General features: G+C 39.3%; 1 protein-coding gene across 1 annotated transcript in view; it reads left to right on the forward strand.

The window, feature by feature from the left end:
- SLC5A8 (solute carrier family 5 member 8) overlaps positions 1 to 6,771 on the forward strand; it is a 42,135-nt gene extending 35,364 nt beyond the window's left edge. Inside the window, exons 13-15 of the mRNA XM_004589616.4 lie at positions 1,756 to 1,859; positions 6,316 to 6,395; positions 6,646 to 6,771. Coding sequence (XP_004589673.2) covers positions 1,756 to 1,859; positions 6,316 to 6,395; positions 6,646 to 6,771 — 310 coding nt within the window. The remainder of the gene's footprint in view (positions 1 to 1,755; positions 1,860 to 6,315; positions 6,396 to 6,645) is intronic.
- Positions 6,772 to 16,902: the final 10,131 nt, after the last annotated feature.

A 16,902-nucleotide genomic window follows, 5' to 3' on the forward strand; every position in this document is an offset into this window, starting at 1 on the left:
AAAGAGCCCATAGAGCTTAGAGGAATCCAAAAAAAGCAAAAGCACCATGTTTTCTTCATCTCTGTAGAAGTTTCTCCTACCTACAGATCTGGTGATGACTTATTAATGAAACAAATCCTATGAGTGAACCCTGCCTAAGACCAATCCTAACTGAATGAAAATTATCTTTAAAAATATTCAAAATGAAAACACAACTAGAAAAGAAATACTGCTGATTCTGTCTTTAAAAGAGAGCCTTTACTGACTAAAAGCTACAGTTAACTAAGTGCATTCAGTAACTGCTGTACATTTTATTTTAGATTCCAGATCTTCCTAGCACTAGGAAGGAGTTGCCGCTATCATTTTCCTGTTGGAGTTTTCACTTATGTGGCACACTTTTGAGCCCCAACTTGTATGATTTAACAAAATTACACAGACCTAGAGGTAGATGAATGTTTCCATGTGTAGTAGATACAGGAGCAAGGCTTTCCTTAGTGGACACGCAGAAGTCTTAAAGCATAAATCCCATAGATTTGTTCAAGGAATATCAGTGTCAAGCCATTCCTATCAAAAGCTTGCCCTGACACCAGCTTACAAAGAACGACATCCTTAGGGAATAAATTCCTTTTAGTTCAACCCATTATGTCTTTGTTAAAACGGACACGCTCCTGGAAGGAGTATTATTGTCACACAGCCAATATTGCAGTTCATGTCTTGAGGGAACTTCTTCCTGGGGAGAGGGTGCAGGAGAAGGGAGACAAGGCAGGTCATCTCTATGGGTAGAGTGAAGAGAAGTCATTGGTGAAGATGTGACCAGATGAAGTTCCGAAGGGAGAGGACAAGGAATTCAGGCAGTGTTGTAGACAAGTACGAAGGCACTACTGTGAGGGTGTTGGGAACAGTCATCAGAGTAAGTCAGAAAGGGACCACAGATCAATAAGGGTTAAGGGGACACTCAGAATGTCCTAGGTAACCATCTTAAACTAAGAGCCTAAGATGAAATGCTTGTTTGGATTCCAAAACAAATACATTTGTTGAGATTTGCGATGTGGCTAATAGTATAATAATCACATGTTCATGTTAGGTTGGTCCACAAAATAATTCAAGAAATAAACAAGAATTTGGGGACATTAATTTTGTACCTAGTATTGTTATGGCCATTATTTAATATCCATCAGAGAAAGCATTTATTACTATCCATGTGATCCTCCTTTCCAAGAAATTATAATTTTGAGAGAATTTGCTAATAAATATTGAACAACAAACTCAATAAACACTGGAAGACTTTTTTCAAAAATTCTTTGTTAATCAGATGTCAGGTCAAATAACATTTGTTTTCAAGGGCTTTTTCTGTCCCTTCTTTGTGGCCTAGCCACTTGCTCTCCACTCCGTTAGGGTCAATGTCATATCGCATTGCTTTATTATCCTTAAAGCACTTCCCACCAGTGGAAATTATGTTTATTAATTTGTTTCCTTAGCTGTGCTTCTCTCCACATTAGAATATAAAATTTATGTGGATAGGAGCCCATTTATCTTACTTAAAGTTGATTCCAGTGACAAGAACAGCTCTTACAGCATATAAATAAACATGGAATTTAAGTATCTGAGTATATTTAAAATTCTTGATCTAATAAGACAAAACCAAGACAGCAGATAACAACATTAAAATATTACTCAACATTCTGTTTTGGCTTTGCTCTGAGGAACAATGACACATAACTTGTACTTGCTAAGCATCACTACATGAAATCTCACAGTGGTATTTTTGTCTGCTAGGACTCCACTGATGGATAACTGGTATTCCATATCCTACCTGTATTTCAGCACTGTGGGAACTTTAGTAGCATTATTTGTGGGAATACTTATCAGTTTATTAACAGGTAAGTAAATATTATTATTGTATCTCTATCTGTGTCGGTTTTCACACAGTTTTATTTTGATCCTGCTAACAACTGGCATCATTCTTTTTTCCCATTTTTCTTATGGGGGATTTAAAGGCTTAGACGTGAAGATGGAAGATACATGTCTACTTGAATCTTGGTTCTGACATTCAGTAGCTAGCAGCTTGGACTTTGTCAAGTCATATAGCTGCTCTGAACCTGAGTTGCTTATGTGTGAAATGAGGATAGCAGCTAACTGACTTGCCTCCCCTGCAAACTGCTGTGGGACTGAAGTAAGATGCTTGACACAACTGTATGTTGGCTAGCTCTAGCAGTGCTGGGGTTTCCCACATGTAAGAGAACTTCAAGAAGTTCCTGGACAATACGTACTATGAAAAAAATATGTGTGGATTTCAAAAATTTAGAAATGAAGTAAGCTTACCTTTAAGCTCTATTTTCTTAACGAACTTTTTCAAATGCCCTTGTGTGTTTACAATAAGCCTAGGCTGTGAGTTTTCCATTCTTTTTACATAATGTGATGAAATATACACAAGCAAGGAAAATGAGAATTATGTCTAAACATCATGTGAAAGTTTTTGTAGATGTTCATAAACATTCAAAATGCATTTTAATTATCAGATTGATAATACAGCTACTACACATTGTTAGCTGGGATCGCTGCAGAATGTTCTCCTCGGGTTTCTTTTGGTCCTCATCCTGTGACTTCCCTAGGCCTCCATCCTGGGTTCTGCTTCTTACTGCCTAACACTCTCTTCGTTCATGTTTATTCCCTTAATCGAATGGAGCACATCCTCTGGCCCCTTCTTGAGAAAGAGCGGATAAGGGAAGGGGCTGGAGAAAGTTTCTCTTTCATCTTACGCTACACTGATGAGTTGTTGAGAGAGAATCTTAGGTTAAAAATCACTTTATTTCTGGCATGTTTCAGTTTCCTTTTAGTTTATATCTTATCCCTGCTGAACACCTACTTATACCGTGCTACCTGCTGACACTTGGCATGTGACCATTTCTGCAATGCCAGCCTTGCTTGAAGCCTTCAGTAGGATCCTTTCAATTGGATGGTTCCTGTATTTCATTTCTGGGCAAACTCTTGTTTGGCAATTTCCTGGTATTTTCCTGGTTTTTTTTTGGAAATTTTTGTTCGTCAAATGTTTGAGGCTTGGACTGTTGCTCTAATTTTCTATTTTTCACCTCTGTCTTTTAGGTCTACTATGTGGATATTTTTTTTCAATTGCTATGCCAATAATTCTCAAAGGAGCACTGTGATCCACTTTTGAAAATAGTCTGTAGGGGGACAAGGGCGGGGAGGAGGCGATTGCAGGAATCCAGGTGAGGTTCCAAGTGGCTGGGACCCAGGTAGCTGGGACACCTACTGGGCTCCCTAACCACCTGCATTCCCCTATACTTGCATCTATCACAGCCAACAAGGGCAAGCTGTTCTCCTTCAAATATGTCATAAGTAGTCTGAAAGTCTACCTTCATTTTGCCCAAGTCAGGCCGATGTCTTTGCTTGCAACGTGCTCAGAGCAAACAGCACTGTGCAGCTTTATGGAGTCCTCTTAGCAGCCGCTTTCTGGCATCTAGATAAGTCTGTATTTAAAACTTCTGTTATGCTTGTATTTAAATTCAATGTTTGCAACAAGTTCTTAACTCAATCATTCTAATTATTATTTCTTTTGCTAAAAGACTATACTTTGTCTCATAAGTAAAATTATTGGCACAGGATTATTATTCTTTTTTGATATATTTTGAGGCAAATGTAAAACGTTTTTTTACAACTTATCCAATTATATCAAATCAGGAATGTACCTAACCTGCCATCTTTTATTATTTTGATTTTTTAAAGGATTTATTTATTTTTGGGCCCGGCGGTGTGGCCTAGTGGCTGAAGTCCTCGCCTTGAATGCCCCGGGATCCCATATCGGCGCCGGTTCTAATCCCGGAAGCTCCACTTCCCATCCAGCTCCCTGCTTGTGGCCTGGGAAAGCAGTCGAGGACGGCTCACTGCATTGGGACCCTGCACCCATGTGGGAGACCTGGAGGAGGTTCCTGGCTCCTGGCTTCGGATCGGCGCAGCACCGGCCGTTGCACTCACTTGTGGAGTGAATCATCGGATGGAAGATCTTCCTCTCTGTCTCTCCTCTCTGTAGATCTGGATTTCCAATAAAAGATTTAGTTATTTTTATTACAAAGTCGGATCTACAGAGAGGAGTACAGATAGAGAGCAAGATCTTCCATCCGATGATTCACTCCACAAGTGAGTGCAACGGCCGGTGCTGCGCCGATCCGAAGCCAGGAGCCAGGAACCTCTTCCGGGTCTCCCACGCAGGTGCAGGGTCCCAATGCAGTGAGCCGTCCTCGACTGCTTTCCCAGGCCACAAGCAAGGAGCTGGATGGGAAGTGGAGCTTCCGGGATTAGAACCGGCGTCCATATGGGATCCCGGGACGTTCAAGGAGAGGACTTCAGCCACTAGGCCACGCTGCTGGGCCTGATTTTTTGTTCTTAATCAACCTATTTTATTTGCTTAAAACAAGTGGAGTATCAGTGTATTCTTTTTAAATAGTCCTTGTTTTCTCCTTAGGGGCTGCTTAAAAAAAAAAAAACAAGTCTTATTTATTTGAAAGTCAGGGAGAAAAGAGGGAGAGAGAGAGAGAGAATTTCCTAGTTGCTGGTTCACTCCCAAATGCTTGCCAACAGCTAGGACTATTCGAGGTCAATGACAGGTGCCAAGAACTCAGTCCAGGTCTTCCACCACTCTGACTGCTTTGAACTCAACTATCAGAACTATCACTTGTTACTTCTCTGGAAACTCATTGGCTAGAAGATTGAATTAGAAGTGGAACCAGGATTAAACTCAGACACGCCAACATGAGATGTGGATGTCCTGGGCAGAATTTTACATGCTGTGCCAAACACCGACACTATAACATGCTGTGATTCTGATGATCACATACATCTCTGTCTTTAGTTTTAAAAACAAATACATTAGACAAGTGAACAGGCATTTTGCAGTGATGAAAAACACTTCAACTTTATGAGTTTTAAGAATGACTTATTCCTATATCACAGCAGTATGAGTACCTTAAACAAATTAAAGGACATACACATCTGATGTTTCTTGGGAAAACATGTTTTAGAACCTACTGAAGGGCACTGGAAATTTGTAGGCGTTTAGGCCATACAGCCTTGGTTGGAAGTTCAGCTCTACTTGATTCCTTAGCATGTATAGCAGTGTTTATTCATCATTAGATGGGTATATAGCTCAGAAGCAGACCATGAGCTGTGAGCACAGTAATTATACCCCAGCACCCAGCAGAGCCTCTAGCACACAGTAAACCCTCGATGGTGTCAGGTGAGTTGAAGTTGATCCTATTACCAGAACAGAAGAAATTCCTATAGTTAAAAGTCTAGTACTTGCATGAGAGTTGTGGTTCTCAAACTTAAGTGTGGATAATAGTTACTTTAAAACTTTGATGACAGTTCAGTTTAATGGCCCTTCCTGTAAGCATTCCAATTTGGTCAGTCCAGGAGGGCTTCAAGGAATCCGAATTGTAAGTATATTTCCAGGATGATTTAGATAAAGGTGGCTTAAACATCACTCTTTGAGAAACGTGACTTTAAAATGCATACTCTTTGATCCACAAATAAAACAGCCAAAGGATGGGATTTTATAAAGCAAAATCTTAGGGAAGAAGACTGGTTCAAACATTATCAGCATATTAATTTTCATTTAAACAATTTATTCAGCATTTGATAATCTTGTGTATTCTTCACATACATAAGAGTATATATTTGTAACCACCAAACTGGGGAAAGGCAACTGTACTATCTGAAGTGGAAGTAGATGGCTTGAGGTTCTATCAGTGGATCATGGAGGGTGCTTCTAAATCCATTTTCATAACAGCACTGGAACAGGTGACTTTTTCTCTACTTCAGTACCAGACAAAGCAGTTGGTTGCATTTAAAAGCCATATTATTCATACATACATATACATACATACACATATATACACACATACCCTTATAAGTATATAAAGTACAATACACCGTACAGAATGTATGACAATTACAGAATAATATTACTCTTGGACTGCAAGAACTGAGCGTGACTGAGGGAAGAGGGAGTGGGAAGAGTAGGATGAAGTCTTCCAGCACATTTAGAAGTTTCTCTTAGAGTGGGTATTTAGCCTCGTGGTTAAGGTGCCGGCTTCTCCCATCTGATTTTTGCAGACCCAGGGAGCAGTGGTGCTTACGGTCCAAATAACTGAGGTCTTTCTGCGTCTATGAGAGACCTCGACTGAGTTTTTGCCTCCTGGCTGTTGCAGGCATTTGGGGCAGTGAACAACAGAGAAGCGTTCTCTGTCCCTTTGTGTAGAATGTCACAGTGTAGTTCCAAGTGTCTTTTTAGCAAGGGAAATAATGTATTTTTCTTTTCAGGAGGAAGAAAGCAGAATCTAGATACAAAATTCTTACTGACCAAAGAAGACTTCTTATCTAATTTTGATATTTTTAAGAAAGTAAGTTGGCTTTCATTTTTTTTTTTTTTAAACTTCAGGAAGCTGGGCTTTATTATGTGGCTGGAACACCAGTTAGCCACTCACCTCTCCATTAAACAGTTGTGGACAAGGATGGCATATTATCTTTCTTGTTTGTCTTGGTACTTTATATCTCTCCCTTCAGTAGATTACAAATTTCAGAGAGAGAAAGCAGTACAGTGATTTGAAAGAACAGCTTCTTTCTTCTAATCATGTTAACATTTTCTTTTAGAAGAGGCATGTTTCAAGCTACAAATCTCATCCAGTGGAAGATGGTGGAATTGATAATCCTACTTTCAGCCACATCGAATTGAACGTCACAGATCAAAGTGGCAAGATCAATGGGACTCGTTTGTAAAGCTGCTCTGAAACTAGATGATCTTAATTCATGTCTCAATTTTGTATATTTTTTTCTAAGATAATGGGATCAGGTTTAGATTTTTTTTTTAAAAGTCTATCATGACTGTTTTAAGGGACACATTTTTGCTAGAGTGAAGTCCTTTCTTACTAACTGATACTATCCTGTAGGTAAGAGTTTCAGCATCAACATGGCTTGGTTTGTCTCTCAATTATTCCAAGAAGCCTTGGTTGTGAAAGTTATATTTGCATGTATGTGGAAAGGCTTGTACATATAAACATGATAGTTGATGGTGAAAGGCATTTAAAAACTGGGGTATAACTGAAAATATTTCCCATGCCTTTGGTGCTCACATGAGTTTTGGAAGTTGTCAAAACCATAATTTTGTCCCTCTTGCCACTCCTCTCTTTTTAGGGAGCAGTAACATGACAGACCTACTTTGTTCGGGTCTCCCAGCAGCCCAGGACATGTTAGTCACTTGGAGCTCACTCTGGCTTAGGAAGGTGGTGATCTGGAACAGAACATGGATCCAACGATAATGGTCTTTGGGTCACTTTGGTTTGTTCTCCAGTGCTCCTGGCTTTGCTTCTATTGCTTCTGGTAGAGTGTGGTTGTTATTTACATTCCTAGATTTTTACTTACGTTCCAAACCCAACAACTTTGGTTTGGTTGTGTACTTTGTTGAGTTTTCTTCATAATTTATTTTTTTTTCTGTTACCCTGGACTTGGGCATATTTTCAGACATTCAATGCTGGCTCACTAAATCTGAGTCTATAAATGATAAAATTCCATTGGCCTGATATCCACTGACGCATATTTGATATAGATATAGATAGATTTGGCGATCCAAAAATTTTTTTAATTAAAAATGGTTAGGTTCCACGGAGTTAAATGGTCATATTTAATAATGGGATTAAACGATGATATTTAATACTGTCAATCTGAACTTTCCAATATCAACTAATTTGCAGTCAAATTGACTGACATACATGTGCTTAGAAATCTCAAAATTCTAATGTATGTACCCAGTAAAGAACTAAATTACACAGGGAAACACTACCTTTTTAATGTATTAAGTACATGTTCCATGTTCTAAAGTTTCAAGTGCCAATCTCAAAAGTTACTGAACTGCTTATTTTCCTAGCTAAGAGTCTGGTTGCAGGATTTCATTGGTAACTTACTTTTTTCTATAGTATCCACATTAGATACTATTTAAAAGTTTTTAAAAAACATTTTTCAATATTTTTTTAAAAGAGAAATATTCAGACATGTAATTTTTATAGTTAAACCACTTTGTGCTCATTTTGTGATCTATATTTTTTAGGAAACCATGTTCTCTATCTTTAGAGGTTGCTAATTGACAATAATAACAATAAAAAACCTAGAAAATAGTACTTGCCTATGGTAAAGAGTCATAAAGCATTTAAATTAACTGTATATTCATGGAAAACATCACATTTACAAACATTTCTGCAATGTTTTAATGAATAAAAAGATATGATCCAGTTTGTTCTGTGTGAGTATGATTGGAACCATCACTGCTTATTTAATAATTCAAAATGCATGTGTGTAGAATCCTGTAATTTTTGAAATCCAGATCAGGTTAAAACACTTTTTTCCTATGACTTCCAAAGGCTTGTGCAGTGTATTCTCAATATGAAATATGAAACTTGTAATACTGTCTTCTATCCTTTAGACAAGCTATATCTTTGTAACACTTGGAATTACTGATGTTTTATTTTATAAACACATAAAGTACCAAAGTTCCTAAGACATCAACATCATATTATTACTAACTTAAAAGAATTTGTCTTGGGCCTGGTGCAGTAGCCAAGCAGCTAAAGTCCTTGCCTTGCGCACCGGGATCCCATATGGGTGCCGGTTTCTGTCCTGGCAGCCCCGCTTCCCATCCAGCTCTCTGCTTGTGGCCTGGGAAACCAGTCGAGGACAGCCCAAACTCTTGGGACCCTGCACCTCCAAGGGAGACCTGAAGGAGACTCCTGGCTCCTGGCTTTAGATCAGCTCATTTGTGGCCACTTGGTTAGTGGACCAGCGGGCAGAGGATCTTCCTCTCTGCCTCTCCTCCTCTCTGTACATCTGACTTTCCAATAAAAAATAAATTTAAAAAAGGGAGGTGCGGGTGAGCTAGTCTCCATGCTGGGCTCAGGAGTCTGCTTTGTGGGTATCTGCATCATAGTCTGGGCTTTGCTCCTCCTTCACCAAAAAAAAAAAAAAATTCTTAATTTCTAAATTTTGTGGTAAAACCAAATGGGGTAAAATTTTAATATATTGTAATAAAATTATTATTTTTAGTTATTTTAAATTGCATATACTGTATCATGTTGTCTGTCAATGGTCAATGTTTTGTTCTTGGCAGCTGTGTGCCCTGGAGTTTATTTGTAACCTCTCTTGGTGGTACACAGCACTGAACTCCTGCCTGCCTCATAGAAACAATGTGAGTCTAAAAGATTGGGTTGAGCATTTTGGCAGAACAGTTACATCAGTAACTCAAATCATGCTAGCTAGTATTTCAAAATGACTTGGACTCAAAGTTTCAGAAAAAGTCACTTACCAGTGTTTTAAAAGATGAATTCCTAACTATTTCCAATGTCATGCTAATTCAGAGATATTCCCTTCTCTAAAAAACACGTGTGCCACAGGAAAATTATATTTAGGAGTCAGTAGACAAATTCCAAGAGAGAGAATGTGAAGCATGAGGAAAGATCTACATCAGTCATATTCACCACATAGAGATGTGAAACTTAAATAGGTAGAATGTCAAATAGCCCAAATTCATACCTATCTATTAGTTGCTCATATAGTCACTTTATGTCCAGACCAGTGATTCTCAACAGGGGCAGCTTAGTCCGAGAGGACATTCAGATATGTCTGGAGTCACTTTTGGTTGTGACAGCCACACTGGGGTGCTACCGGCATCTAGCAGGTTGAACATATAGAAGATGCTAAGCATTCTACGAGGTAGTGGAACTCTCCTCCACCCACACAAGAAGTTATCCAGCTCAGGACATTGGTTAGACAGAGTTTTAAGAATCTCCTGCCCTGGAGAAGGAGGTTGGTTTTCCTGAAGTCACACAAATAGGTTGTGTTTCTTTAGGGAAATGCCCTGATTCTTTAATCTGCACAAGACGGAAATGCCACTAGCATATGTACTGTTACAATGTTGAATAATGGGCATCTATTTTGACAGCCACTGTGAAAATTCTGAAGACTCTGGAATTCTGAGTAATTATTTCAACAAAGCATAGGATGTGAAGATCTCATAATTCCTTACACAGTAAAAATTATAGGAAGTATTTTTAAATAATCAAGTATCCATAAAGCAGATTAATGAGATGGGGGTGGAGGTGAGAGGGAGAAAGTAGTTCTGTGTATTGATTCTTATAGGAAATGCTGTTTTTTTTTTTTCCATAAAGATTGATTTAAATTACACTGAATGCATGAAAATGTAGTTATTAAAATTTCATTGTATACTTTTGCATTTAATTTTTGTGCCCATTGCTTATGAAAAAGCTTGGGGGAATTGAATATCAGGTATAAAACTAATTTGATGGTTGTAAATATAATTTTTCAAGTTGATTAAATATTCTTTAAGTGTCCTTGTAGTTGCATGTTCTTGGAGGAGCAGCATGAAATTTAATATAATTACTTTGATCCTCCTTTATGGAAAGATATTTTTGCTCTATTAACTACACAAAGGACCCTTTCTAAATGCTGTAGTTAGGTGCTTATAAAAATGTAAACAAATAAACACGCAGAACTCTTTTTATTGAAGAATATATTTTGATATACTGTATTTGGAATTAGGCATTAAAAATACCAAATTTTTTGCTACAACTTAAATTTTTAACTGAGGTAATTTTTATAAAGTTGGATGGAACAAAGGAACCTTTGGATTAGGATAAAATGTAGGATGCCAGTAGAAGATAAGTGTTATTTCAGTGAGTTTATTCAAGTTCTTCACAGCTTCTTGGTTAAGGCTAATTTCCTTCCTAAGAGCCTTAGGTCTTGCTGCATGGAGCAACGGACAAAGCATTCTGGACTTGTAGCTCCTCAAGTGGTGTTCCCTTGAAATAATCAATGTAACAATTCAGCTTATTTTGAAATGGCTTATCCTTAAATGTTTCGTTATTAACCTTGACTGTGACTATTCCTAGTTACCCCATTTGAAAAGGCATAACAGAAGAAGTAGGTATCACCTCCTAAGTCAGAGATTCCACTTCCCCATTCTGTCTATTGGTTATGTAAATGAAAGTACCCGGGGCAAGCATTAGGCATAGCCAGTAAGCCTCCACTTATGCCTGCATTCTGAATGGAGTCCCTAGGTCCAAGTTCAAACTCTGATTCCAGCTTCTTGCTTATGCACACCCTGGGAAGGCAGCAGATGATGGCTCAAGTATAGGAGTGCCTGCTATCCATGTGCGAGACCTGGATTGAGTTCTGGGATCCTGGCTTCAGTCGGGCCCAGTCCTGGCTCTTCTGGATATTTGGGGGGTGGGTAGTAGATGGACAATTTCACTCTGTCTTTCAAATCAATAAAAAGAAATATTTGTAAAAGAAATTAAGTATCTATTTCTTAACCATTCAATTATTGGCTGATCAAAATGCATTCTCTATATACGGGGACTTCTACATGATCTTCCACTCTGAAGTTCAATCACATCTCTAGAAGTTCATCAAGGAAAATAACATTTCAAGTTGCCAAATCTTTAATCTTTCCCATTTTGTAGTCATTTGTGTTTACTCATTTTTTCACTTTAAAAGAGTTGTTTTTGGTCAGATCCCCAAAGGTCATTAGATAGCACGTTCACTTTAGCAGGCGTGCACGATGCATGATTGGCCCCAGCTCTCTTCTCCACTTGCCGAATCCAGACTTCATTCTTTTCTGGACCAAGATCCAGTCTCCCAAAAGGATCTTGTCATTCTATTTCAGAGCTTCTCCAATGTCAATGTACATCAGACTCATTTGGAAGGGCTGGTTAACACACAGCTTTCTGTGACCCACCCCAGAGTTTCTGATTTAAGAGCTCTAATATGGAGTCTGAGCCATGTGTTCATTGCAGTCTGGGAGGAATACTCTGATAAGTATTCATCTAGACCAGTTGTCTCTTTGAGAACTTTGAATCTGATTCTCTCTTTTGCTTAGCAATCAGTATGCCTCCATTGCCTACAGAACACCACCACGCCTCCCTCCCCCCGCCACAACACCATCTGACAACCAGGGAGCTTCTCAGAGAACCAAACATGACTCTGTCACCTGCGCCTACCACACTGAGCTTCCCATGTTCTGCTAAATATATCACTCATTTTCTTATTTTCATATTATTTTCCATGCCATTCTCTTTTGTCTAGGATGACTCCCTTGGTCTCTCTCTCACGTTGTTTGGAAAACACCTACATAATTGTTAGAAGTGAATTCATCTATAATTTTCTTCACTATAAATATTTTCTTTGGGTGATCCAACTTTGTCAGCTTTACCATCAGTCCCTTTTGATGTGGTTTAAAAGTACAAGTATGAACAATTCTGAGACGGTGGAGTCTCCATCTGTGTGATGTTTCCATCCATGAAGAAATTACATCCATAGATTAGTGTCATGACCCCTCTCTGGCCCTCTCCTCCCCGTGAAACCAAGGAATCAGTAAATCTGAGAGAAGGGTAAAGCAGAGAGATCTTAGTGCTTTCTTTTTCAGGATCTGCCTACTTGAAGAAGCTTCACTAATCTTGCTCCTAATACCCTCAGGCTTTTCTGACTTTTCCAGCCACGCTGGCTTTGCTATTCTGTAATTCTGTGAAACACACTCTATCTCAAAATCATTACATTGCTTTGAACAATCTCCCCATTATTCACTTGGCTCACCCCCTCACCTCTTAGCACAGCTTTTATTCAGATGTCACCTTTTAGGTGAGAGAGTCTCTGAATTCCACTTACAATTCAACTCTTCATTATCCCCTTCCCCACTTCCCTTAGCCTTTGATAATTGAACATGCTGTATTGAACACACTGCACTTCTTTGTTTATTGTATATTTTCCTCTAGTAAAAGAAAGGTCCCCAAGAGACCAGGATTTTTTTTTTGCCAGTTTTATCCAGAAGCTAGAAGAGCACTAACAACATAAGATCGTAGCATTGAGTCATACTTACTATGAACTGGAACAGAACCTTTCGGCCTTGTGATAGGGTTGGTGATAACATGGAACTACTTCCATGGGGACACCCAGGACTTTAACACCAGCCTGTGACTAGATGTGTCTAACTCTGAGAGTATCAAAAGAACTTCTGTTGCCATGCAATGATCCTAAAATCTTCCATGCTTAATAATCTGTGTTATTGCAATAATGAGACACTTAGATTCTACCATCATAGAATTAGCCAAAAGATAAACCAAATAACTATAATAAAGTGTGATATGTGTTGCAACTGGCACACTGCAGCTTGAGTATTAAATGAGGTGACTATTACTATATGAAGCAAGAGAAATGTACAATGAGGGGTCCAGCCCAACCACAGAACACTTTGCTGAATAGGTGAGGTAGAAGCTAAGATGTGAAGATCAATGGTCATTAGCTAAGCAAAGGAGAGGAAAGAAACTGGTTTAGAAAAAGGAAACGGCATGTTTGAAAGCCCAGGGGACAAAGGGATCAAGAGTTTTTCTAAGATGCTTTGGCCTGTTGGTTAAGTCACCCACGTTCCCTATTGGAATGCCTGGGTTCAATGCTAGACTCTTGACTGCAGTTTCATGCTCTTGCAGACCCTTAGTGGCAGCAAGTGAAGGTTGCTGTGGTTGAGTCACCGCTACCATGTTGGACACTTGGATTGAGTCCCCAGCTCCAGGCTTTAGTCTTGGCTGAGCCACAGCTATTGTCAACATTTGGGAATGATGATGGATAAAGAGATACTATTCATTTTTATTGCCTTTTTATACCTAGTAGTCAATTCTGTTGCTAAAAACTCATTTCAAGTTCTTCATGCTTTCACAATTTCTTCTCAAGTTTGAAATCTGTGTTCACTGCTGTATTCTTGGTATCTGGAACTGAGTCTGATCCATTGAACACTTTCAGAATGAATGAACCAATTTAATTGCCACATCTTAGAGTTTTCATCTACTTTTTAAAAAATGACATATTTTTATTGGAAAGTCACATATACAGAGAGGAGGAGAGATAGAGAGGAAGATCTTTCATCCGAAGATTTACTCCCCAAGTGGCTGCAACAGCCAGACCTGAGCTGATCTGAAGCCAGGATCCCGGAGCCTCTTCTGGGTCTCCCACAGGGGTGCAGGGTCACAAGGCTTTGGGCTGTCCTTGACTGCTTTCCCAGACCATAAACAGGGAGCTGGATGGGAAGTAGGGCCTCTGGGATTAGAACTGGTGCCTTATAGGATTCTGGTGCATTCAAGGCAAGGATGTTAGGCTGCCACGTTGGGCATCTTTTTTTTTTTTGCTTTTTTTTTTCTTCAAAAAGTGAATGTTCATAGGTTTCATTGCCTGGAAAGGAGATTCCTTATGTGAATGGCATGTGCTTAGTGTTTATTAAGGAGTGCCTTAGGGCTTACTGTGTAAGAAAAGGGACAGATGTAGGTTTGAGCAGAAATGGAAATTGGGCTCCAGTGTGGTGTCAGTCTCCCCCTAAAGCATTTTGAAGTGAGAGGAGCTCTTTACTATTTTTCCAAGTTGGATCTCGATAGGCAGGATTTTATATTCTTTCATTGGTAAGTCACTGATGTAGGGTGCAGAGGGAAGGAAGTGGTGTTGGATCAGGAGGCTGCTGCTGTGAGGCAGTTCTACATGGTTGGTTACCTTTAGTCTTTGTGCTAACAGCACTCTGACAGCTGGGGAAAGAAGCCCTTTGGTGAAGAGGGGTCTTGGTGTTCACCTTGTGAGTCACCTGAATCTTAGACAAGTGAAATCACTTGTGTAAAGTCTCAGCTATTGGGTCTGAGTTTAATCTGTTTGACTTCCGAGTTCATAATCTTAATATGTTTGCTGGTACATATATGTTGCATAAGCTCACTCCTAAACTGGTGAGGGTCAGGGTTGGCGGTGGGAAATGATGCTCTTAGTTTTCTGAGCTAACACAGCATGTGAATCGAGGTAAAGGAATTTTGTGAGGAGCTTACCTGATCCGCACAGAAATACTCCATGTTTGGGTTATTTGGGAAGCCTGTGTTAGAAGTGCTTTCTGTTGGTTGATATAATCAACTGGTAATTGCTACTGCTGTAAAAACAAAGTTTGAAATCACTTCCTACTCTCCTTTGTACCATGTGATTGTCCCTAAACTAGTACACGATCAGATACTATTAAACTCAACTTTAAGCATAGCATATATAAAATCAACCTGAATTATATGCATAAAATACTGACCAGACCAATGGTTTCCAAAGCATGTTCCCATCCATTCCAACACAATCAATACTACGTGGGTGTCTGCTAGAGCTTGAAGTTCAGCATCCCACTGCAGACCTACTGCATCAGAAATGCTGCTGGTCGTAAGGCTCACGTGACTGTCATGTGTTCTAGAGCTTGGGAACTACTGGGTTAGAAGAAAAATGATAATTAGTAGAAAAACAAATGGGTTTTAAAGTAATCAACAATATGATGTTGTAGAACTCTTGTTCACATTCAGAAATAGCACCTTGACAGAGCCTTAGATGCCTCTGGTAAGCAAACATTTCCTGGTTTCATTTGACAGTGATCTTTAGAAGTACATCCTGAAGTGTAACCTTTTCCAGTTTTTGTTTAAAAAAAAAAAAAGGTAACAAATAGTTAAAATTTGCTTGAAGATTTTTCTCTACTTTGTTCCTACAATCTGGTTTGCCCACATTGGGCCTTGTAAGTGATCAGGATTTCTTGGACTAATAAAGTTAAAGATGGCCCTCGTTTGGGGCTGGCCCTGTGAGGCAGCAGGTTAAGCAGCAACCTGGGACACCATCATTCCACGTAGGTAGTAGTTCAAGTCCCACTGCACTGTTTCTGATACAGCTCCCTGCTAATGCACCCAGGAAAGTAGCAACAGATGCCTTAAGTGCTTGAGTCCCTGCTACTCCCATCTGGAGTTCCAGGCTCTTGGCTTCAGCCTTGCTCCGCTTTGACCATTGTGGTCATGCGGAATGAAGCAGTGAGTGGAAGGCCTCTCTGTTACTCAGGCTTTCAAATAAATAAACCTTGAAAAAAATTAAAAACAAGATGTTCTTCTTTGGTGCTAAGCTTCATACAAGCTGAGTACGACAGTAACTTCCTGATAACAGCTTTAGTATTTATGCCTTCCTATCAGGAGATTAATAGGATCAAATTTGAGTGCTTTAAGTATTTACAACTACTCACGTAAAAGAAACTTCCCTAAGCAAGCCTTACTTGATTTTTGTCGTTGTTGCTGTTGAAAATATTATAAAATTGATGTCTAAATCCTGTCAGTGGTTAACTTGAGAAAGTACTTATTGTCTCTGCTGGGAAAACAGCACTGTTATATCACATGTGTTTTATGTAGCATCAATTTAAATGTAATAGTAAATGATTGTTAAGAGTACAATGCACTTGGTTCTTTCACAGGAAGAAAGTGAGTTTAAACTGATTCCATGCTATCAGCAAAGTCTGTCTACCACTTACATTCACTCATCTGGAGAAACACTGGCAATTCCTGTTAGGCACTGAGCAAGGCCAGATTGGGTGCCTGACCTCTGTCACTCACACATTATCTGGGGTATGCCATAGGCAACGTAGGCCTTGGTGGGAAACACTGGGGAGAGGCAAGAATCCCAGTGACTGGAATGGTCGTGCAGTAGGAGAGGTGGGAGCACAGGGAAGCCTGTTGGCCAGCACTCTGTGGGTCATGCTGAAATGCTGGACATGTACACTGCTGCCACTGACCAACAAAGGAAGAATGGAAGCGTCAGTGTCCTTCAAGAATCCTGGAATTGTTTAACACATTTTTTTTTCTCAAAGAGTAATCTTGTTTGCTGAATGAGTCAGGTAACTTTAGGTCTGGAATCTCTGTTTTTAAAAGAGGAATCCAGATAAAGTTTTCATGATGAAAACAGTTTTGAAGTAAGATATTTCTAACACTCTAGTTTTAGGAAGACACATAAGATTAGGTATGTTGCTAACTCTGTAGGTTA

This window comes from Ochotona princeps, chromosome 15 (assembly GCF_030435755.1).
Source record: "Ochotona princeps isolate mOchPri1 chromosome 15, mOchPri1.hap1, whole genome shotgun sequence".
NCBI lineage: Eukaryota > Metazoa > Chordata > Mammalia > Lagomorpha > Ochotonidae > Ochotona > Ochotona princeps.